Source organism: Euleptes europaea, chromosome 12 (assembly GCF_029931775.1).
Source record: "Euleptes europaea isolate rEulEur1 chromosome 12, rEulEur1.hap1, whole genome shotgun sequence".
Classification (NCBI taxonomy): Eukaryota; Metazoa; Chordata; class Lepidosauria; order Squamata; family Sphaerodactylidae; genus Euleptes; species Euleptes europaea.
Window position 1 is genome coordinate 8350675 of NC_079323.1, and position 17646 is coordinate 8368320.

At 46.4% G+C, this 17646-nt stretch overlaps 1 protein-coding gene across 10 annotated transcripts in view; it reads right to left on the bottom strand.

The window, feature by feature from the left end:
- Positions 1–17646, bottom strand: part of DLG2 (discs large MAGUK scaffold protein 2) — a 970480-nt gene that overhangs the window by 298451 nt on the left and 654383 nt on the right. For all 10 annotated transcript variants that reach the window (XM_056858113.1, XM_056858109.1, XM_056858107.1 and 7 more), the window contains one exon: positions 13783–13833. In XM_056858113.1, coding sequence (XP_056714091.1) covers positions 13783–13833 — 51 coding nt within the window. The remainder of the gene's footprint in view (positions 1–13782; positions 13834–17646) is intronic.

Sequence of the window (17646 nt, forward strand, 5' to 3'; positions counted from 1 at the left end):
TTCACTGTACCCAATCTGCTGGCTCCAGGGAACTCTTAGAGAAACCAATTAGGACTGTTCTGCGCTACATTCTGGCCTCTGTCCTGTGATGTTCTTTGGAAGCAGAATGCGCATCAGCAACCTTCCCTGTGCTTGCCATTAGCTGGCCGGATGAACTTTTCCAGCAGCTCAGCACCTTGCAAGAGCCAACTTTTCCCTCCCCAGGTGCCAGGCACTGGCACGGTTCAAGGGTATAGCGGCTAAGTTTAAAAACAACAACAACAAAAGAGCATTGCCTGTGAGCTCTGAAATCATTCTGTATTCTGGTAATAATTCCGGAGGGGTTAGCCGTGTTAGTTTGTTGCAGCGAAAACAAACAGGAGTTTGTATTCTGTTTTTTTTTTTTTTAATGTCCCAATTTCTGCCAAGAAAACTGTTAAGTTGGTGCATGATGAATAAGTTATGCAAAGTAAGGGCCTTTGCACGCCTTCCATTTGTGCTGCATAATTTATCCTGCCTGTCCTGGTAAAACTTTCAAAGAATTTGGGAAGGAAGAAGAGACAACTAGGCAATGCCAGAGGGCCCATGCAAGGATTGTCATTAAGAGTTCCCTAATTTAAGAAGAGGTCCGCCTAATCCAGCATTATGTTTCCCACAATAGCCAACCAGATGCACCCAGAAGCCTATAAACAAGGGCCTATAGGTTAATGCATCCATTTATTATGACCTCCCGCAGCAACCAGTAATCACAGATATACCATTTTTGAACACAGAAGCTCCATTTAGCCATTGATGGACCCATGAATTTGTCTTATAGCCTTTTCTAAGTAGGGCTGACAGCCCTCATTGGTACCCCAGTAGGATAATTTGGCGGGGGGCAGAATAAGATACTTGGTGACATCACTTCTGATGTGCAACCGGACAGGACGTCATCATGTTGGGGTGATGCTCTAGGATTCACCCAAAACTCTGGCTAAACCATAGAGTTTGGGGGGAATCCTAGAGCGTTGCACTAGTGCAATGACATCACTTCCAGTTTCATGCTGGAGGTGATGTCACATGCTAGCATGACACTGAATCCACACACCCTTTCCCCTAGCACACTATTAAGCAGCTGTAGGGGACTGGGGGCACGCCACATGGTTTTCTGCGATAGCATGAGACCTAGCCCCTTTACATCTAAGGTAAGGGGCAGTAAGCCCTGTTGCAGCAGTGAGCCCCATAAGTTAATTGTGCATTTTGTGAAAAACTTCCTTTAGATCATTTATGTTTGGTAATTAGCAGCGTGTTCCAGGCTGAATTGCCCTGCATATTTTTTTTAATTTTTCACGCTGAACCGTCATTCCGGAAATGACTGCGAAGCTGACGCATGCCTGCTTCGCTTTTCTTAAGAGCCCCTTTAACGCGACCTTTGGTGTTTGTTCCGCCCCCGCCATGAAGAATCCCCTGAAGGAACCATGCAAAATAACAGTGGCTGGTTAGCTATGCACATGCTAATAACTATGTAAACAGGAACAAAGGAGCAGGCGAGTGGGGGGTGGAATTTCTCCTTTTGCGTCGGGACAGTGAATAGGCATTTTTAAAGTTGCATTTAAAAAAAGAGCTTTGAGCGAGCATCAAAACTGACCCTGCATAAATGGCCTTAGTTTGCTTTAAATCCACTGTTCATCCATCTCACTGTTGATCAATTCCACTGGGTGACCATGACTTTATTAATATGAGAGGGGGCAAAATTCTCCCTGTCCACTCGACCCTGTTTTATAAAACTCTGCGGATGGCACGGAATCTTGATATCATCCAAACTTTTACCAGAGTCCCCTAGTATATTTCTCTTCGTCAGTAGCAAATTTCAAATTGGAGCTCCTTTGAGCGGTGACCTCCCTTTTTATGCTTCAACCATTATGCTCCCTGTGCATTAAGAAGATTACAAAGAGCAACTTCTGTTTCTAAATTAAACATTTAAATAAGCTTCAAGGACTTCATAAAGTTTGCTGTGGAGCTTAGAGTAATTATCTTATGAAACCATAAGCCCCGGTGTCAGCTGTATACCTACCAACTGCACCTACAAATTCCAAGTAGGAAAGGAACATACTCTAAGTAGGGCAAGACTATTACTGAATATAGTCGTATGGTACAAATCTTAGCTGACGGTCTTTGTAACCGGTAGGGGAGAAATTAAAAGAGACCCTGCCCTCATTTATTTTTGAAACTATATTTAATTGGTGGTGGAAAGTGCTGTCGAGTCACAGCTGACTTGTGGCAACCCTGTAAGGTTTTCAAGGCAAGAGATGTTCACAGGTGGTTTGCCATTGCCTGCCTGGACTTCCTTAATGGTTTCCCATCCAAGCACTAACCTGGCCTGACTCTGTTTAGCTTCTGAGATCTGATGAGATTGGGCTAGCCTGGGCTATCTCACTGTTTAATACTACTGAATCATAGAATCATAGAGTTGGAAGGGAAGAGGGACCTGGCCAGCCTATTTGAAAGGCAACCCAGAAGAGAAACAGCCGGGTGCACTGTGTGTGCGTAAAAGGCCATCAGGTCAACAGCTGACTGACCACTTCCAGCAAGGGGTTTTCGAGTCAATTGAGGCAGAGGTCGTTTGCCGTTGCCTTCCTCTGCAGAGCCTTCCTTGGCGGTCTCCCGTCCAAGGACAGACCCTGCTTAGCTTCGAAGATCTGATGAGATCGTACTACAAACACGCTGCCGTCCCCCCGCACTGTGAATGGCCTTTCCTAAAATTAAAAATAGCTTTACTAAGGCAGGCGAAGGCAAGGATATCATGAGAGGAGGGTGGGGCGAAGCAAGCAGGCATTCAAGTGTTTTTCCCAAGGTTTGACACTGGAATGACAGCAGGGTTGCCAACCTCCAGATGAGGCCTGGCAATCTCCTGGAATTACAACAGACCTCCAGAAGACAGAGATCAGTGTCCCCTGGAGAAAATGGCTGCTTTGGAGGATGGACTCTGTGGCATTCAACCTCACTGAAGAAGAATTTGTTTTTATATTTCGACTTTCTCCACCACTTAAGAAAGAATCAAACCAATTTACAACCACCTTCCCTTCCTCTCCCCACAACAGACACCCTGTGAGGTAGGTGGGGCTAAGAGTGTGTGACTAGCCCAAGGTCACCCAGCTGGCTTCGTGTATAGGAGCGGGAATTTCACCAGATTAGCCTCCGTCGCTCATGTGGAGGAGTGGGGAATCAAACCCGGTTCTCCAGATCAGAGTCCACCGCTCCAAACCACCACTCTTAACCACTACATCCCACTGGCTCCAAACCACTGCCCTTAACCACGATACCACACTGAGATCCCACCCCTCCACAAATCCCAAATCTCATCTGACTCTACCCCCAAATCTCCAGGAATTTCTCAACCTGGAGTTGGCAACCCTAAATGCCAGTGCCGAAAAAATGGTCCCTTTGGTACACACACGCCTGCGGAGAGCCGGGAAACCAAGTAAATCTGATCAGCGACAGGAAGGAGCCATGGCTTTCTCAGCTCATGCATCACTCTCACAGGGCCATGGTTTAAGGGGGACTTACTTTGGCCAGCAGCGTGATCTCCATGGATTGTCTTTCCAGTTCCATCTCGGCAGCAGCATTAGGGATTTTTCCCAGTCCAAAAAGGCATGCAACCTTGCTCCCTCCCCCAAAAAAAGCATTCAAGGCAACCCTACAGAACCAGCTGCTGTTCCTGCGGTGCCATCATTAAACCGGTGTTGACATCTCTCTGCCTATTGATTAATTCAACGGTAAATAGCTAATGATTTACTTCTTGGCACCCAGCAAGGACCCTGCTTGGTTTGCACAACCAGCACTTTGTCAGACACTCAAACCAGAAGTTCTGGAAATGAGGCAAGGCCACATGGCAGACTGGGCAGGGTTGTCAACCTCCAGGTGGAGCCTGGAGACCTCCTGGAATCACAGCTGTCCTCCAGATGACAGAGTTTGGTTCCCATGGAAGAAATGCTTTTTTCAGAGGGTGGGCTCTATGGCATTAAACCCTACAGAGGTCCCTCCCCTCCCCAAACCCCACCCATCCCAGACTCCCCCCCCCAAAAAAAAATCTCCAGGAATTTCCAACCCAGAGTTGACAGCCCTACATAGTGAGCCAGCTGGAAGACAGACCTCCAGCCACTGGGCAGAGACTGAACAAGAAGGAGAAGAAGAGTTGGTTTTTATATGCCAGTTTTCTCTACCACTTAAGAGAGACTCAAACCGGCTTACAATCACCTTCCCTTCCCCTCCCCATGACAGACACCCTGTGAGGTAGGTGGGGCTGAGAGAGCTCCAAGAGAGCTGTGACTTGCCCAAGGTCACCCAGCTGCCTTCGCGTGTAGGAGTGGGAAACCAACCCGGTTCACCAGATTAGCCTCCGCCGCTCCAAACCACTGCTCTTAACCACCACACCACGCTGTCGTGAGGACAAACCAAGCATCACCTGCTTCGATACACATCACAAGGCCAACTAGTTTTTCAAAATGGCAAGGAGGAGATCTCCAAAAGCATCCCTAGAGAAGAGCAATGCCAGATCTGCATGTACACCTGCAGAGAAGGTGGAATGGGCTGCCTCGGAGGGTGGTGGAGTTCCTGTCTTTGGAGGTCTTTAAGCAGAGGCTGGATGGCCATCTGTCGGGAGTGCTTTGATTGTGGGATCCTGCATGGCAGGGGGAGGGTTGGGGTCACTGGGGATGTGGGGGGAGGTAGTTGTTAATTTCCTGCATTGTGCAGGGGGTTGGACTAGATGACCCTTGTGGTCCCTTCCAACTCTATGATTCTATGGTCAGTACTTGGATGGGAGACCTCCAAGGAAGTCCAGGGTCACGATGCAGAGGCAGGCAATGGCAAACCACCTCTGTTCCAGCTCTGGCCTTGAAAACCCTACATGGTTGCTATAAGTCAGCTGCCACTTGATGACACTTTCTACCACCCCTGTGCAAGACATTGTAAACCCAGTGGCTGTATATCTCCCCCAAAACCCATGATTTATTTTATTTTATTAGATTAGATTTTTATCCCGCCCTATCCCTACTGGAGCAGGGCTCAGGGCAGCTTTCATCCAACATACAAGCACATTATTCAATAATATCTGCATCTTAACAATATAGAACAATATACAATAATTAAAAATTGGTAATACAATGTAAGTTTAACAAATAAATAAAGTTCGGCTGTCAAAGTAATCTGTGCATACTTACATAATTCAAATACTTAGAATCACAGAGTTGGAAGTGACCACTAGGGTCATCTAGTCCAACCCCCTGCACAACGCAGGAAATTCACAACTTCCTCCCCCCCCGCACCCTCAGTGACCCTTACTCCATGCCCAGAAGATGGCCAAGATGCCCTCCCTCTTCTGATCTGCCTAAGGTAATAGAATCAGCATTGCTTACAGATGGCCATCTAGCTTCTGCTTAAAAACTTCTAGGGAAGGAGAGCTTACCACCTCCCGAGGAAGCCTGAGGAACCGCTCTAACTGTTAGAAAATTCTTCCTAAGGTCTAGATGGAAACTCTTTTGATTTAGTTTCAACCCGTTTTGGTTCTGGTCCCGCTGGTTCAACCCGTTGGTTACTGATTTACAAAGTGAATCAGATAGAACTGGATATCGGGAAGGTTTGGGATAATTGCCCACCCTGGTAAAAACAGATTTTTCATCTAAAATCAAACCTGGGAGATTACTTGGCATCCCTAATTGTAATGGCCTTTAAATCTCTGAGAATCTTTTTTTTTTCTCCGAAAAGACTTGGCCTCTTCACGGGAAACGTACCCATGGAGCCATCGCAATTAGGGCTTTCACTCTCGGCACCATCGTATAATTTTGCCCCATGTGATATTTCTTGAAGGCAGTGGGTGAAAGAAATATAGAGCTCTCCCGCTCTGCAAGGGACTGACTCACAGTCCAAGGTCCCACAGACGCATTCAGATTTGAGATGTCAGAAGTAAACGGCAGTCCCAAGAACCATCTGTTGAAAGGTTCTGTCTTGATCTTCCCAGCTGGTGCTAATGAATCAGGGCAAATAGAGTGTATATGGGAGGGGGGAAAGAGGAGCAAATCAAGTGGGGAAGCATGCTATATGGAAAGCCCCCCGAGCACTTCCCATCCCTTGCCTCAGTTATCTGTACAACCACCCTGTCAAGTAGGCCAATATCATTAGTAAAGTTTCCATCAAATCACAGCAGACTTATGGCAACCCCACAGGGTTTTCAAGGCAAGAGACAAAAGAGGTGGTTTGCCATTGCCTGCCTCTGCGAAGTGACCCTGGACTTCCTTGGGGGGGGGTCTCCCATCCAAATACTAAACATGACCAACCCTGCTTAGCTTCCAGGATTTTATGAGATTAGGCTAGCCTGGACTATTCAGGCCAGGGCAAAAGACATACAGAAGTGGTTTGCCATTGCCTGACTCTGCACAGCAACCCTGGACTTCCTTGGTGGTCTCCCATCCAAATACTGGTTAGACCTCACCTAGAGTATTGTGTTCATTTTGGGGTGCCACAATTTAAGAAAGATGTAGATAAGCTGGAATGTGTCCAGAGGAGGGCAACAAAGATGGTGAGGGGTCTGGAGACAAAGTCCTGTGAGGAAAGGTTGAAAGAGCTGGGTATGTTTAGCCTGAAGAGGAGAAGACTGAGAGGGGATATGATAACCATCATCAAGTACTTGAAGGGCTGTCACACAGAGGAGGGTGCAGAGTTGTTTTCTGTTGCCCGAGAAGGTCAGACCAGAACCAATGGGTTGAAATTAAATCAAAAGAGTTTCCGTCTAGACATTAGGAAGAATTTTCTAACTGTTGGAGTGGTTCCTTAGTGGAACAGGCTTCCTTGGGAGGTGGTGAGCTCTCCTTCCCTGGAGGCTTTTAAGAAGAGGCTAGATGGCCATCTGTCAGCAATGCTGATTCTATGAACTTGGCCAGTTCATGGGAGGGGGGGGCAACTTGGCCATCTTCTGGGCACTGGAGTTTGTGGGGGAGGTAGTTGTGAGTTTCCTGCATTGTGCAGGGGGTTGGACTAGTTGACCCTGGTGGTACCTTCCAACTCTATGATTCTGTGATTCTCTGTGATTCTACCAAGTAGGGGCAACCCAACTGAGCTTCCAAGTTTTGATGAGATCAGGCCAGTCTGGTCCATCCAGGTCAGGGCAGAGATGAAACAGAGGTGGTTTGCCAGTGCCTTCCTCTGCATAGCAACCCTGGACTTCTTTAGTGGTCTCCCATCCAAGCACTAACCAGAGCCAACCTGAAAGGTGATATGATAATCATCTTCAAGTACTTGAAGGACTGTTCCATAGAGGATGGTGCAGAGTTGTTTTCTGTTGCCCCAGAAGGTTGGACCAGAACCAAAGGGGTTGGAATTACATCAAAAGCATTTTGTCTAAACATTAGAAAGAACTTTCTAACAGTTAGAGTGGTTCCTCGGTGGAACAGTCTTCCTCAAAAGGTGGTGAGCTCTCCTTCCCTGGAGGTTTTTAAGCAGAGGCTAGATGGCAATCTGTCAGCAATGCTGATTTTACGACTTTAGGCAGTTCATGAGAGGGAGGGCATCTTGGCCATCTTCTTGGTATAAAGTAGGGGTCACTGGGTGTGTGTGGAGGAGGTAGTTGTGAATTTCCTGCAATGTCCAGGGGGTTGGACTAGATGACCCTGGTGGTCCCTTCCAACTCAATGATTCTATGCTTTTTTTTTTGTAGGGGAGAGGGCTTATGCATATTTACAATCCCTCCCTCCCACTAATTGCCCATCAAAGACAATACTTCACCCAAGTCCTATTTAAGATACCACCCTTAGAAAATGTAGCTTAAACACAAATGTCGCTTAAAGACCTGCAGGATAGCTACATAGATTACTGAAGCAGGTTTCAGGCCTTCAACTACAGAGCAAATATTTTGCTATGCTTTGTGCAATTTATATCAGCTATCTCTCCCGCACGCACACAAACACACACACACACAAATACAGCAACTGCATTAGATTTTATTGTTCTTCCCCTTGGCAAGTGACAATTTAACTTGTAAAAGCAAACAAAGAAGCGATTCACCATTTAAAAAATAGCCCGGGGGCCTCAGACACTCAAAGTCACAACTAGTTTGCAACAGTCAGGCAGCACCATGTAATTTGGAAACAGAAATAATTTCTGTGTCTGGGCTAAGAATGCCAAGCTCCAGGAGGAATTTAAAGGAAAGCAATGGCACAGCAGACATAATCAATCTAACGAACTGGGGTGGGGGAAGAGGCTACACTGAACATCTGAACAAACTATGCCAGGGATATGCTTGCCAACCTCCAGGTGGGGCCTGGAGACCTCCCGGAATGACAAGGGATCTCCAGACAAAAGAGGTCAGTTCTCCCGAAGAAAATGGCTGCTTTGGATGGTGGACTCTATGGCATCATACTCCACTGAGGTCCTGCCCCTCCCCAAACCCCTCACTTCCCAGGATGCACCCACAAAGTCTAGGAACTTCCCTACCCCGAGTGGGCAACCCAAGCTAGGGATCATGGGACCCATGTAGACAAAAGCCGCATGGGGAAGTATGGAGGGGGGAGATGCACAGTTTGGCAGTCCAGAGATACACATACCACATTGGTCATTTATGCATGGGTACTTTCACTCATTTTCACCCGCCGTCTGTCTTGGTTGTTCCTTAGAGTTATGCATGAGTTTTCCCTCCACTAGAGATGACCTCACTGCCAGCCCTCACAAATCCCGGGACTTCCCGTTCCTATTAAAACCCGATTCTTCGATCTTCCCTGATCTCAGCCAGTTTGAAATCCCCATGCATAAAGCAAAGCATGGGACAAGGAAGATTGGTTTCTCTCACAGCAAGCAGCCAGCCAGTTACAAAGCAGCATGTCAAGGAGCGGGGATTCAAATGCTTTCTACTTCCTCTGAGTTCTTTTTGAGCAGAAGAAAGGCTTTTAAAAACGAGGCTTGGGTTTCTCCCTCCTCTCTTCCTTTTAAATAGCTCTGGGTTGGGAAATACCTGGAGATTTTGGGGGCAGAGCCTGAGGAGGGCGGGGTTTGGAGAGGGGAGAGACTTCAGCACCTTAGAGTCCAATTGCCAAAGCGGCCATTTTCTCCAGGGGAACTGATCTCTATCGGCTGGAGATCAGTTGTAATGGCGGGAGATCTCCAGCTACTACCTGGAGGTTGGCAACCCTAAGAATCAGGGGTGTCCAGAATTAAATGGAGGCAGACGGAGTGCTTGTCTGTATTCCGAACAAAATAAATCCTTCCATTGCAGAAAGTAGCTGAAGTTAACCAAGACTCTGCTCTGTGGCATATTTGACATGATGATTAAATGAGACATTTTTTGACTATTTACTTGGCATTGCATACTTGGGGTTTTGCTGCCAGGTCATTATTAGAGATTCCCCCTCCCTCCCCTCCCCCCCCCAGCTCTAAAATTGTGTAAATGATATTCCCCATCCTTTCAAATCGTTATACTTTTCAGCGATGGCTTGGCTAAGCAATGTAAGGATGTATCAAAAACGCATATCAAAAACCATGCAAAATTTAACACTGTGATTATAGCCTGCATAATCCATTATCCCTACCACTTCAAGTCTGCAGCGGTTAACACAAATCACACCAGCTTCCTTACCACATATACTGATAACTTTCGGCATCCATTAAAAATAATCTGGCCCTTGCAAATATTACCCTGGGAGGCATGTGTGCTGTTCAGTGACCTTTCGATGCTCCAGTTTAATGAACAGCTAGAAAAACTCAAATAAGTCATTGCCAGAAATGCTCATGACCGTTGCGCATTATACTTTGCGATGACACACTGGGTAAGAGGGCTATTTTCTAATTCTGGAGAAATACGATGCATTCGCTTTAGGAGAAATCTTTCATACGACGTAACCCACACAGCCGCCTTCTTCAGCCTGTTTGGAAACACTGCATATTCCAGCAAAAATTAGAAGTCTAATATGCTAAAGCAATGATGTTAGGGTTGCCACCATCCAAGATCTCTTAGAATTACAGATGATGATGATGATGAAAAAGAAGAGTTGTTTTTATATGCCGATTTTCTCTACCTTTTTAAGCAAAATCAAACCAGCTTACAATCTCCTTCCCTTCCCCTCCCCACAACAGACACCCTGTGAGGTAGGTGGGACTGAGAGAGCTCTAACTGAGCTGTAACTTGCCCAAGGTCACCCAGCTGGCTTCGTGTGTAGGAGTGTGTGTAGGAGTGTGTAGGAGTGGGGAAACAAATCCCATTCACCAGATTAGCCTCCGTCGCTCATGTGGAGGAGTGGGGAATCAAACCCGGTCCTCCAGATCAGACTCCACCGCTCCAAACCACTGCTCTTAGCTACTACATCATGCTGGCTCTGAGGTAGGTGGGGCTGAGAGAGTTCAGCGAGAACTGTGACTAGCCCAAGGTTGCCCAGCAGGCTTCATGTGTAGGAGTGAGGAAACCAATCTGGTTCACCAGATTAGAGTCCGCCGCTCATGTGGAGGAGTGGGGAATCAAACCCGGTTCTCCAGTTTAGCGTCTACCGCTCTTAACTCCTACACCACGCTGCCTCTCAGAACTGTATATAAATAACAGCAAAGAGACAGCAAAGCCGAAAAAGCAGTATATGGGAAGGCCATAAGGGTGGGATCGTGACTCAAAAGTAGACCACTTGCTCTGCACACAGAAGGACCACCAACACAGGAAGCTGCCTTCCAGACCACAGGTCTACAAAGGTCAGTACTGCCTACTCTTTCAGACAGCAGTTCTCCAGGGTTCCCGGCAGATTTCTTTCCCATCACCCGCTACCTGATCCTTTTAACTGGAGATACTGGGGACCAAACCTGGGACCTTCTGCGTCCAAAGCAGATGCTCTACCACAGAGCCAAAACATGTGATGCTCATTTAGCAAGGACCAAAAGAACTAGAACACTGCAGTCACAATAACAGGAAGACGGCTTTTCTAACTGCTAGATCTCAAATAAGCTGGGGTTGTCAGTAGGTTTACCAGATCCAGGTTGGGAAATACCTGGAGATTTTGGAGCTGGAGCCTGAGGAGGGCAGAGTTTGGAGAGGTGAGGGACTTCGATGCCATACAGTCCAATTGCCAAAGTGGCCATTTTCTCCAGGCGAACTGATCTCTATCGGCTGGAAATCAGTTGTAATACCGGGAGATCTCCAGCTACCACCTGGAGGTTGGCAACCCTAGTTGTAAGACCCCTTCTGGGAGTGGGGATCTTCCCTGCTCCCAGAGAGTGCTCCCCACTGCCATTCATATGGCCAGCAGGGGAGAAATGGCACCAAAACTGGAAGAGGGGTATCAGCAGTGCCCTGGCACGCTGGCATCACTCTGTGTGCCAGGAAGTGACATCAGCACATCGCTGGGGATGCTGGAAACACTCCAGAACATCTGTGTCATCAGTGGTGATATGTTGATAACACTCCCGGTGTGCACAGATAGTGATGTTAGTGTGTCGCTGGCGAAGTCAACACATTGACAGTGAGGACCCTTAACAGCCATAAAAATAATAGAATCACAGAGTTGGAAGGGACCACCAGGATCATCTAGTCCAATCCCCTGCACAATGCAGGAAATTCCCCCCAAACTATCTCCCCCCAAACACACACATACCCAGTGACCCCTACTCCATGCCCAGAAGATGGCCAAGATGCCCTCCCTCTCATCATCTGCCTAAAGTCCTAGAATCAGCATTGCTGACAGATGGCCATCTAGCCTCTGCTTCAAAACCTCCAGAGAGCTCACCACCTCCAGTTTCTAACAGTTTCCCAACAGTTAGAGTGGTTCCTCTGTGGAACAGGCTTCCTCAGGAGGTGGTAAGCTCTCCTTCCCTGGAAGTTTTAAAGAAGAGGTTAGATGGCCATCTGTCAGCAATGCTGGTAAGTCTCTCTCCGTTGGTAAGTCTCTCTCTGTCAGTTTCCAGGGAGTGGGGGTGGAGACCAGGCAGCCCTACAAATAAGCTGTGCTATGAAGAAATACTGATTCCAGCATACCAAACTGTCATTATTATTTTTATATAGAATTTTTATTGACAAGAAAATTTTTAACAATAAAGAAATTACAAGGGGAAAAATAGATTTTAAACAGAGTTAAAACAATTGTCGAAGGCTTTCACGGTCAGAGTTCATTGGTTCTTGTGGGTTATCCGGGCTGAGTGACCGTGGTCTTGGTATTTTCTTTCCTGACGTTTTGCCTGCAGCTGTGGCAGGCATCTTCAGAGGAGTAACACTGAAGGACAGTGTCTCTCAGTGTCAAGTGTGTAGGAAGAGTAATATATAGTCAGAAAGGGGTTGGGTTGAGCTGAATCATGGTCCTGCAAATGATTCAGGACAATGATTCAGGACAATGATTCTGCAGGAAAATGATTCAGCTCAACCCAACCCCTTTCTGACTATATATTACTCTTCCTACACACTTGACACTGAGAGACACTGTCCTTCAGTGTTACTCCTCTGAAGATGCCTGTCACAGCTGCTGGCGAAACGTCAGGAAAGAAAATACCAAGACCACAGTTACACAGCCCGGATAACCCACAAGAACCAAAGAGTTAAAACAAGTTAACAGGAAAGAAAAGGAATATAGAATTGAAAGTGAAAGTCCCCTTCCCTCCCTCGTGTTAAGTGCCCCCCCTATTGTGACTGCCGGAGAAGTACCCCTTAGCTTTATATAATCCATTATTTATTTTATTTCCCTTCACTACAGTATTTTATTTACAACTCTTTCACTATCTTTGTAAAAATCAATATTTGCCGTGTTAGCCCAATGTACAAAGGCCTTATGCCAATCGCTTTTAAACTCTTCCCATGTAGACTATTAGTTAATTTGGCCATTTGTGCAAAGACCAAACCGTCATTAAAGACACAGGGCCAGACCTGGCTGGAATGTTGTCTGGTCTACTGGCAAACTCTAACCTTGATAGCTCTGTAGGAGTAAGGAAACCAACCCGGTTCACCAGATCAAAGTCCGCCGCTCGTGTGGAGGAGTGGGGAATCAAACCCGGTTCTCCAGATCAGAGTCCATCGAGCCAAACCACCGCTCTTAACCACTACACCACTCTGGAGGAGGTTATTTCACTCATTCCTTTCATTCCTGGTGGTCCCCTGACCCATGCGGCTGTTTCTCCAGAGTGACCCATGACCTCAGAAATCAACTGCTTGTATGCCTTTTAGAAGAAGACGACGACGAAGAAGAAGAGTTGTTTTTTTATATGTTGACTTTCTCTACTACTTAAGGCAGAATCAAACCGGCTTACAATCACCTTCCCTTCCCCTCCCCACAACAGACACCCTGCGAGGTAGGTGAGGCTGAGAGAGCTGTGACTAGCCCAAGGTCACCCAGCTGGCTTCATGTGCAAGAGTGGGGAAACAAATCCAGCTCACCAGATTAGCATCCGCTGCTCCTGTGGAGGAGTGGGGAATCAAACCCGGTTCTCCAGATCAGAGTCCACTGGTCCAAACCACCGCTCTTAACCACTACACCACGCTGGAGGTGGAGGTGATTTCATTCATTCCCCTCATTCCCAATGGTCCCCAGACCTATGCGGCTGTTCCTCCAGAGTGACGCATGACCTCAGAAATGTTTGCATGCCTTTTATTGATGGCTCACTGGATGCAACCCCATTCCTTGGGGAAAGCTCTCAGAATACCAATCTAGGAATACTGTTGTAGGAGAAATCCGACCAGCAGTTTTTTTGCCCTGCTGCATAAAGGGAATTCTACAGCAAATATTGACACTGAAAATAAAAGTTTATACCCCAATTTAATTGCTCGGCTGGTATTGTTAAGTCAAGCGGGATGTGTGGTGCAAAGAGCAATTAACTTACCCTTTCCAATGTGATTTCTTCAAATTCATATTCAATTTCCGTTCCATTGACCTTTAAAAAAAAAAGACGCAACAGAGAAATCTGTTAATACCTGTGGGAGATGAGAAGGGGAAAGCCTGCGCTTTTTACCAGCACGAGAATTCTTTCAACTGTGATGAAATACAGGATTTCCATATCAAAACCAACACTTCCGCTATGGGAATAAATGAGGCATACCACGCGCGGAAGAACTGACGAACGTTGAGCTAAAGAGAAGCCCGTCCCCGAGGAGAATTAATCTTCTTTCAACTCTGGCGGAAGGTTTCAGAGTGATTCAAAGTGTCAGTGGAATTACAAAATTGTGACTGTGTTTCTGAATGGCCAGGCCAATCGTACATGAATAATTGACTGCGATCAAGACTTGGCTGTGATCAAGATGGGAGGGGCCATCGCTCAGTGGTAGAATATCTGCTTGGCATGCAGAAGGTCCCAGGTTCAATCCCCAGCATCTCCAGTGAAAGGGACAAGGCAAGTCGGTGATGTGAAAGACCCCTGCCTGAGACCCTGGAGAGCCGCTGCCGGTCTGAGTAGACAACACTGAATTTGATGGACCAAGGGTCTGATTCAGTATAAGGCAGCTTCATGTGTTCATGTGTCATGTTGTGGTCTAAACAGAGATTCAAAAACAAAAGGGAAGCGGAAACAAATTAAACTCGACCAAAATGTTGAATCCTAACCAAAAAGGTTGAGCTAGAAAATTTGGCAAATGGCCATTTGACCTAACACACTGTTTGATGTACATACATCCTTAGAAGCCCGGCATGAAATACGAGGTGGGACATGGGAGCCATGTTCTAGTGCACGAGGAATAAATAATTTTGCAAGAAGCCTCATAACACTAGAAGGGCTTTTATGTATTTTCTATCGTGCATTATGATCAGGGCCGGATTTAGGTTTGACGAGGCCCTAGGCTATTGAAGGTAATGGGGCCCTTTATATGTCCAGCTGTCCTTTGTCAACAACAAATTGTTGCTGTTTTTTTGTGTTGAATATATGCTATATGGTAATTTATGGACCTAATAGCTATCTAAAGCCATTTGCACATAACAAAATATGTATTTTATCAAAGTAACTGTTGAACTGAAATACAATTAAGAAGAAGTATATTAATAGTGAAATAATTATTATTTCCTTTAAAAAATTTTGGGGGCCCAAGAGAGTGGGGCCCTAAGCTATAGCTTGTTTAGCTTATACGTAAATCTGGCACTGATTATGATATTATATTATTAGGATGTCTGACCACAATTCTATGTCTGACCACTGAGGAAGGCCTTTTTGAGGCCAAAATGTGTTTGGTCCTTATTTGGTCCTACTTTGGTCACTGTACGATTTTACATCAAATGTGGATGAGTTTCATGTATTTACTGACTGTGAATGACTCACCTATGATATAGGCCTTACGTTTTTAACTTTACTGTGCTCCATATTAAAATTTATATATTTGTAATTTTAGTATTTTTTTACAACAGAATAGAATAGACATTTTTTCTACCCCACCCTCCCCCAGCCGAACCGGGCTCAGGCTAATGTCATAGATATACATACAAAACTGGCTAACATCAGAGATATACGTATGCAATAAATACAAATTTTAAAATACAATCAAAACAACGCTAACTAATACATTGTTCCTGTGGATGGCACCATAATCCCTATTTTACTATAGGGAGATAGTTCTGCAAGGGGGTCATAACCCAACCATCTAGATTTATATCTAGGGTTGCAAATCTCCAGGTAGTGGCAGAAGATCTCCTGCTATTACAACTGATCTCCAGCCAACAGAGATCAGTTCCCCTGGAGAAAATGGCCACTTTGCCGATTGGGCTCTATAGCATTGAAATCCCTCTCTTCCCCAAACCCTGCCCTCCTCAGGCTCTACCCCAAAAACCTCCCACTGGTGGCAAAGAGGGACCTGGCAACCCTATTTATATCACACTTCAAGGGAGAGGAGATGGGGCATCAAGAGAAAAAACACAGGGGAAAGAGAGATAAGGAAAGGTAAGGGACATGGAGGCGGAGGGAAAACAGGGGAGAAGGAAGGGAAAGGGACTGGAAAAGGTATGGGAAAAGGAAAAAGGGAAGGAGGGAAGGGGAAGGGAAGGAGGGGAAGAGAGGCCTGTGTAAAGATGTAGTATTCTCTCGGCTGGAGATTAGTTGTAATAGCAGGAGATCTCCAGACACCACATGGCAGTTGGCAACCCTACACCCTCCTCCAACGAAAAACATGTACCCCTTATTTTTTTCTCTCCAAAAGGAACAAAAGGCATCAGCTCGCAAGGCATTTGTGCTATGGAAGTCCGACTGAAGTCCACAGGGGCTACTTTCCAATAAGCAGCTTAAGGTTGGTGGTTTGTGCTGAACAGATATGTGAGTACATGCTTGCACTGGAACATGAAAACAAATACCAGCCACAGTGCACTTGTTCTTAGCCGGTGTCCCCAAGAGGATCCCCTTCTCTAAGTCTTTCCTTCTATTTCTTTCCAGGAGGAGATGAAGCTGACCACTTCCTGGCTGCAGAGAGATAACCTTGCCAATTTCTGATCTGTATTTCAAACTCTGGTTGGTATTTTGTATTGCACTTGGCTCAGAGCTCATGACTCTAGAGGCTTCGCCTAGCGGTACATTGCTTCTCCTCCAAGCTGTGTTGTAGCCCTTATTCGTCTTTTTAAAAGTGCCATCCGGTCGCAGCCAACTTACGCCAACCCCAGGGGGTTTTCTAGGCAGAGGAAGAACAGACGGAAGAACATGAGAACATGAGAACAGACGGAAGAACATGAGAACACCATACTGGATCAGACCGAGGTCCATCAAGTCCAGCAGTCTGTTCACACAGTGGTCAACCAGGTGCCTCTAGGAAGCCCCCAAACGAGATGACTGCAGCAGCATTATCCTGACTGTGTTCAAAAGCACTTAATATAATAGGCATGCTCCTCTGATCCAGGAGAGAATAGGTATGCATCATGACTAGTATCCATTTTGACTAGTAGCCATGGATAGCCCTCTCCTCCATGAACATGTCCATTTCCCTCTTACATAAGGACATAAGCTAGGCCATGCTGGATCAGACCAAAGTCCATCAAGTCCAGCAGTCTGTTCACACTGTGGCCAACCAGGTAGGTGCTTCGAGGAAGCCCACAAGCAAGATGACTGCAGCAGCATTATCCTGCCTGTGTTCCAAAGCACCTAATATAATAGGCATGCTCTTCTGATCCTGGAGAGAATAGACATGACTTGTCATTGCCTTCTTCTAAGTAACAACCGTGGACCTCCTTGGCGGTCTCCTACACAAGTTCTAACCAACCCTGCTTAGCTTCTAAGATCTGATGAGATCGGGCTAGCCTGGACCATGCAGGTCAGGGCATTAATGTCATGAAATGAGTTATTTTGTTAAGCTGAAGGCAGGCAGCATGGCTGTCTGCAACCTGGGGAGTAGCTCTACCCTTGATGGCTGAACAGCCTCAGCAAGACATTGGGAAAGGATAGGAGTGAAATTGGCATCGGTACCAAACAGGGTCCCTTAACCTCCGTTTACCCTCATGTAGGTTGCCCAGGCAAAACCTTGTCAGATCTTGGAAGCTTAGAAGGGTTCATACTCAGATGGGAGACCACCAAGGGAGTCAAGGGTCGCTATGCAGAGGCAGGCAATGGCAAATCACCTCTGGCTGTCTCATGCTTTGATAACCCTACAGGGTTGCCATAAATTGGCTGTGATTTGATGGCAACCTCCTCCCCCACCACCACATTTCCCACCCAACAGCAGAGACAGCCGGGAAGAGGTGGTCACACTGGACTGGCAAGTAGCCATTGATGGACCTACCTTCCATG